This window comes from Ailuropoda melanoleuca, chromosome 9 (assembly GCF_002007445.2).
Source record: "Ailuropoda melanoleuca isolate Jingjing chromosome 9, ASM200744v2, whole genome shotgun sequence".
NCBI classification, from domain to species: domain Eukaryota; kingdom Metazoa; phylum Chordata; class Mammalia; order Carnivora; family Ursidae; genus Ailuropoda; species Ailuropoda melanoleuca.
The window spans coordinates 18,125,580-18,132,802 of NC_048226.1; the positions used below are offsets into that span (position 1 = coordinate 18,125,580).

General features: G+C 54.3%; 1 protein-coding gene across 1 annotated transcript in view; it reads right to left on the reverse strand.

Moving 5' to 3' along the window:
- Positions 1-7,223, reverse strand: part of ADAMTS17 (ADAM metallopeptidase with thrombospondin type 1 motif 17) — a 353,798-nt gene that overhangs the window by 336,140 nt on the left and 10,435 nt on the right. Inside the window, 1 exon segment of the mRNA XM_034667944.1 lies at positions 6,966-7,215. Within this exon segment, the coding sequence (XP_034523835.1) occupies positions 6,966-7,215 (250 nt within the window).

Here is a 7,223-nt window from a genome sequence, read left to right on the forward strand (position 1 = left end):
CGGGGATGTCCTTCCCAAGGCCTCCGTGTCCTACAGATGGCAGTGAGGGACAGCAGCAATGAGTCTGAGGTTGTGGGAGATGAAAGGGGCCGGCAGACTTCATCTGAAGACACACAGCTGTAAAGGGATGCCTGTGGCAGACAGAGCTGGGGGCCCTGAGGCCACGTGGTTTGACTGGATGCAATAATCCTCCCTGAAACGGTGCTCTTAAAAGAGAAATCTCAAGTTTGCTAAGATGTGGTATCCTACCAAAGCAATGTGTGTCCAATAAAATGCATCAGACATCACCCGATATCGTAACAGCTCTGAGTGGCTCCTTCGTGATTCTCTTTGTTCTGGGTGCTTGCTTTGAAGCGTTTCTGTACTGCGTTAGGAGAGCGTTATAAATCAGGTAGTGTTAACACCAGCCCAGCCCCCGAAACACGACGAGCCCTCCTGGCCGCGTGGAAAATGCACGAAGGACGTATGGACTTTCATCACCTCTGGACATCAGCACAACTTCTCAGAATGGAGAAAATGTTTTTAAGATAATGTTTATATACATACAGATATCTATCTATCTATCTCTAGGCACACATCTGTCCAATGGGTGCCCCGGAACTGAAGAACACACCTGTCTGAGGGGACGACGCCATGTGACTGTCGACCTCACTGGAATTTCAGGGCCCGGGGATCCCTCCCAGCCCCCTGTGGCTCCTTGGTTAACTGGCGGGGCTCCTAGGTGGCCTTCTCCCCATAGATGGGTTAGTGGGGGTGGTTTGAGAGGATGGAGCAAATGGCATCGTTCGTTTGCTTCCTGGTGAGCAAGTCTGCTTCCAAGAAGGAAAAACAATCCTGTGACGGCAGACCCTCCCGCACCTGCCTCCACCTTTCTGGGGGGCCTCAGCGGAGCTCCTGCAGGAGCACGCCCGACCCCCCACAGGCAAGGGGGGCTTCCCAGTCTCCGCACCGAGTCCCACTGCCCCTGTCCGAGTGCCATCCAGAGCCCCCTCTCAAAGTCTAGCTGCTGCCTCTGCAAATGCCAGGCGCCTGAACAGATTCTTGGTCTTCTTCCCGAAGCCAGTGTCCCCCTGTAACATGGGCCGGTCACTGCCAGCGTCTCCCCCTTTCTGATCACTAGAGTCAGTCACAAAGACTGTCAGCTCTTCCTTCAGAATCTCTCTCGCGTAGACATCTTCCTTCTCACTCCCACAACCCGAGGCTTGAGGCTCATCACCTCACGCTTCCAAATGCCCCCCTCCTCCAGTGGCCCCCATGCTGCTATCACCAGGGACACCCCCCAGTCAACAGCCAGAAATGCTCCCCATTGTGTCGAGACCTGTGTTCCTCAAAATGTGGTCCCAAGCCAGCAGCAGCACCTGGGAACCTGTTAGGAATTCAAGCTCTCGGGCCCACCCAGACAGACCGGATCAGGAACTCTGGAGATGGGGCCCAGCGACGAGAGTAAGGAATCCTCCAGGGAATGCTGACGCCAGCTCAAAGTGGAGAACCACTGCTCTCCAATAAATTCTAAATGCCTTAGGTTGGTACCCAGGGTCTGGCCTCACCTAATCCACACATTTGTCTGTTCAGTTCCTCTCCTACCATCTCCCAAAATAATCATCTCCACCCCCATCCCCATCACGCAGCCACGTCGTGGGCCCCTGATCTAGCGAAGAATCTGGCCTTGGAGGCTCTGCCATCACTCCCACCCCCTTCTGTTCTAATCCTCCTCCCTGAAGACCCCACCCCACCCCAGGGCCACCCCTGCTCTACCCCCCAGCCACCCTGCAGGCACCAGGGTACCTTCCTTCCTGGGCGAATCTGGACTGCCTTCTGAGACAGGGCCCACACTGTATTCCTCTTTGAGGCTTGCTGCAAACCCACTGGAGTGTCCTACACAGGGCAGGTGTGTGATAAGGATCTGTTCGTTTAGTCAACAGCATTGACTGATTGGTTGATTTATAACTGGAAAAGTCTGGGCCCTGGAGGGCAACAGAAGAAACGCATTTTTAATGCCTTATTGTGCCAGGCTCACCCTAAATGATTTCACAGACTTGATCTTACTTCATTCTATCAACAGCCACACGAGGCCGATGTTATTTACCCCTCCTGGGGCTGCAGACGGGACCGATCAGAGGAGGTGGCTCACTAAGGATCACAGCCCCAAACGCCTGTGCAGCCTCATTTCCTAAAGAACGAGAACGTGGCCATGCATCCACGTGCAGAGGCGTGCACGGGGAAAGGATCAGCAGCGACTGTGCATGGCTCCCTCCGACGTACCGGCTGCAACACCGTCCCCCGGTGCACGCGTCCAAACCCAGGCAGCTGCAGCATTTCAAAGCTCGGGAAATAAACCCCAAGAATGCAATCGGTCTAAGACATCTTCGGTCTATCGTCCCATCTTGCACTTTTTTCTTTTCTCACGATGTTGCCAATTACATTAAAGCTCTGATGCGGAAATCTAGTTACAGACCGTAGGTAGGACGCCAGGGAGAGCTGTGTGGCCTCCATGATGCCCATGAGCCGTGGGGGCAGAAAGTCACTGTGAGGCCACGTGAACATCCTTCCAGAGGAAGAGGTGCGATACGTTAGAATTTTCCCGTCCAAGTTCTTCCCTTCACATCCTCCACGCCTCCAAACTTCACATTGTCTTTTCCCTATTTTCTTTACTTTCCTTAATAGCCACTCAACTATTTTTCTATGAGGCTTTAAAAATGTGTGTGCATTTTCCAAATGCATTTACACTGTACATAATGAGTTCTTCGGTAACATTAAGTGATAGCTCTCGTAGGACTCTGTGCTTCGCCATGCCAATATCATGGTGCAGGACCCTGTAGTTTGGTCTATGGGCTCTCTTCCCAATGGTCTCCATACCGTACAAGTTTTGCCACCGTGGATTCCTGTCTGTCTGTATGCAATCACATGATGCTGTATTAAAAAGATGGGCAATTTTATAGTCAAGCAAAAGAGAGTTTGATAACTCTAAAGGGAGAGACAGCAACCTCCCAAACCTACCCCCTTCCTCAGAGTCGTCATGGAAACGCAGGCTGCCCTCTTGATTACGGAGCCCTCCAACTCTTGCAAGCTGCCTGTTCACTGACTGTCTGACGCCAGCCCCACTCTGTTCCTATCAGTCTGCCCCCATGGAACAGAGATGAGCATTCTTGCAAAGCTCCGGAGTAGCTACCAAGCTGGCCCCCGGTGCTTCAATCGAGCTGACCAGCCAGAGCCAAGTTGGACTGGACCATCAGGTCAACCCCAGGGACCAACCAGGATGAGAGAGACTCCAAGCAAGGATCCCGTGGACTGTCGCTGTGACTTCAGGGAAAGCATGCCAGGAACCTTCTCTCAGTCCCTCTGGGGTGGCCTGGCAAATGGGTGTGGCTTCTTAAAGTTCCACAGCCCAGAGCTCCGGGTGTCCTGTCTGATCTCAACATTTGTCTCATCGAGTGCCCCTGGCAGGCCACGGCCTCAGCCCAGAAGGGAGGGACAGGGTCAGCTGGGTGGACTCAGCTGAGTTTACACTCATTAGGGAAGAATGGCCACTGCTCAGCAGACCAAACCTGCTGGCAGGGGCCTCCCCTGCTCTCTGGCCTCATGTGTGGGGATGGAAAACAGCCCCTTCATCCACTCATTTCAGACTTTTTCAGACACTGACCCTCATTCTCTCCCTTCAAGTTCCCTCTTTGCTGCCCGCTGGGGTGAAGTTTAACCTGATTCCAATCCTGCCGGCCTTCCATGAGCTGGCCCCATCACAGAAGGCGGCCGATCCAAACTTGCATAAATTCTCTGGGGGTGGAAATACCTGCCTCACATACCCAAAGTTCATTGCTTTGAAATTACACGGTTATAGAAACTCTTCCAAAGACTTACGTAATGTCTAAGGACTCCCTGAAACGTAAATAAAATGAAGAAGCATAAACAGAAAACAATTAATACTTGCACCTAGGGTCTCTGAAGAGCCAAGAAGTGCAGCTTGCACAGCTTTTCAAGCTAGGAGAGGGAGAACACCACAGGCCCACGCCTCTGCCCACAGTCAAAAGCAGCGGAGGCGAAATGGAACACGAGATTTACGCTTCACGCCCCATAAACAAGTAATGATCTACTCTAATTATGCATCTGCTTTAGACAGATACCAAACCTCTCTGGAGACGGCACAGACCCCACGCAACAGGGAACAGAGCCCACGTTCCCCTGCTAAGCCCCTCGGGAGATGTTTGATGCATCAGGATTTAATTGCTACTCAACGTCGGAATAAAGTTTTATTGAATAAAGCCACATCCATTTGTTTATTCACTGTCTATGGCACTTCTGCACTAAAAGGATAGTGTGAACTTAACCATGACAGAACCATATGGCCCACAGGGCTTAAGATATTTACTATCTGGTCCTTTCCAGAAGAAGAATGATGTGGGCCTTCCAGTCCCTCCCAGAACATGATACAGCCTTGACCCAAGTCCTACGGTGATCTGAGCCTTTCTCACTCCTCCTTAAGCCTCCTCACCCACAGCCCACATTCCCTGCCCCTGTTCCATGTTAGCTCCTAACAGGCTGCCTCCACGGTCCATTTTCCTTGTTTAACTGAAGACGCCAACCCCAGGTTGGACTTGATCTTTAGATCCAAGGCGGCTTGGGAATGCTCCCATCTGTGGACAACGAAACTCTCCTACTGGCTACCGCCCCTCTCACACACCTTGCAGGTGAGCCTGTCCTGCCAGACACCCCGCACATGCCCCCCATCCCACTTCCGGCGCTGCCACCTGAGTCCACAGTGACTAACACAACATTACCACCCAGCTGAACCGTCTCGAGCGCACTGGAGAACCCAAATCAAAGTGAGGCAGAGTGCCGTGCCAACTTGGCTAGCCTGAGCTCCCGCTGCTTTCCGTTCCGGACATGTCTCAGGACTACCTCGCGACCAAGAGGTCCACTCCGAGTCACCACGCTGTCTCTTCCTGCCTGCCTTCGGCCCCCCCTCTGCGGAGGGCACTCAGGAAGAAGTGTCCGACATTTAGGTCACACCAACAGGATGAGCAGAGCAGATGAAACACCAGAAGTGTCCGCTCCTGCAGGAATTTTAGAATCTGAAGTCTTAGAGGTCCCCCCGCAGCTGGGACAGGCTGAACGCAGACTCTTGGCGGGGTTCCGTTATCTAAAGCACAGCGCCCTCACATGGTGCCGAAGGGAAGCACAGTCTCCCCGAACACCGGAGGACTCAAGCGAACCCTCCTCGCACAGCTCTGATGCCCTCTGCGAGAGGGCCCCGCGTTCAACTCGGTAAGGATTTGGAACCAATGTTATCCAGATTTCCACCCTCAGCTCCTTCACAGATAGCTCCTCACTGGAAACTTTACACCGAGAAGTATAAACTCTGACCTCTAGAGAAACTCACCAAACCGCAGCAAATAGGATTCAGATGTTTCCATGTACAGTACAGTGATGTGACCTAGACTTTAAACACTTTGGCAAAAACAGGAAAAATGATGTGGGCCTTCCAGTCCCTCCCAGAACATGATACAGCCTTGACCCGAGTCCTACGGTGATCTGAGCCTTTCTCACTCCTCCTTAAGCCTCCTCACCCACAGCCCACATTCCCTGCCCCTGTTCCACGTTAGCTCCTAACAGGCTGCCTCCACGGTCCATTTTCCTTGTTTAACCGAAGACGCCAATTTCTCCCAGCCCAGCAAAAGTAGATCACATTCTGATCAGGACCCAGAAAAGGCCTGCAAGGAGAACTAGTGAAAGCCAATCCCAGGAAATTACACCCCCTCCCCGAAGTTCCTCAACGAAGCTGGGAAGAAAGCAGGAGTCTTACATAAAGACTTGGACCCCCAGGCTCTCTGGCTCTGCTGCAGATTCTCTAGGACTTGTTGCATGAGATGTGGGTAAGGGCTAGAGAATTCTAGATGGTGGAGCAAGATAAGGCGGAGGTGCGGGAAGCAGTTTCTTCTGCCAGGGAAGAACAGACACAAAAGAGTATCAGAAACTACTTCCCCAGAGGCCAATCAGGACGGAAAATACAGAAACAACTCGGGCGCTTCAGGCTCTGAGCCGATACCGAGCTTTGCTGGGGGCAGCTCACCTGCCAGCCACGTCACTCCCAGGGGGCATGATGGAGAAGCATGTGACCAGGCACAGCGCACAGGGATCAATTGTGAGCACAAGCAGGGCAGACATGCACCAAAACTTCCCCCTGTCCCTCGGAGCACTGAACAGGTGCTTCAAATGTAGCCGGGCAGGGTGCCAGGGTGGGGTAGCTACTGCCCCCGCAAGGGAGCTTCTGGGGATGGGAACAGGGTCTTATCACCAATGTAAGCAGCCCTCAAGCCTGGCTGAGCATGACTGCCAGACGCATACCTGCTCCTGGTATAAGGGAACAAGAGTATGAACACCCGTCCCTTGGTTCTCACGGTTCAACTAAAAAGAGGTTAGTGGCCTGTCAGGGGACCCCATCAAATTTTCCTCTTCCGGGTACAGAAAAACTCAAGAGAACAGAAGGGAGGTAAATGCTCACTACCCTACCCCCACCTTCAAGAACAGATGAGATATACATTTACAGGTGTTCCCCATGACACGCACACATACACACCTGTGCAGATGCAAATAAATGTGGGGGAAGTGTGCCTCTTGGTCTAGGGTCTAGGGGCCTGATAGGTTTCACCCCCGCCGGACCTGTGCTCCCCTGGCCGGCCTGCTGCGTCTCCCCCTATGCAACCCCAGAACAGCACAGTCCCCGTGCACTTCAGAGGTTCGGTACAGCCAGTGGTAGGCACTGGACAATCAGACGCTTCCCCTCGCACCCTCTTTGCTCAGGGACCCTCCCGAACGGGAGGAGGGGAGGTTCCCTGCGGACGGCGGGAGGGCACCCCTGGAGGCTGAACTTCCCGCTGAGGCGCCGCCACCCCCATCCCAACCTGCCCTGGGGACCACCCCCGGGGCCACGACAGATCGACGGGCCGACCCGGAGGGAGAGCAGGCAGTACCAGGCCGCCGCCGGAGCCGCAGGCGCTGAGAGAGACGAAGGAACCGGGGTGGCCGAGCCCTCGGCCCGAGTAGAAGCACAGCTCCGCGGGCCGGCCGCGGCGCCCGGCCGCGCCCGCCTCCTCCACCTCGAAGCCGCGGGACAGGAAGCGCAGGTCGTGGCGAAGCTGCAGGTACAGGTCGCGCCCGAAGGCCGGCAGGTGCAGCAGCAGGGCGCGCTCGCCGGGCCGGACGCGCGGGGCGGCGGAGGGGCGCGCGGG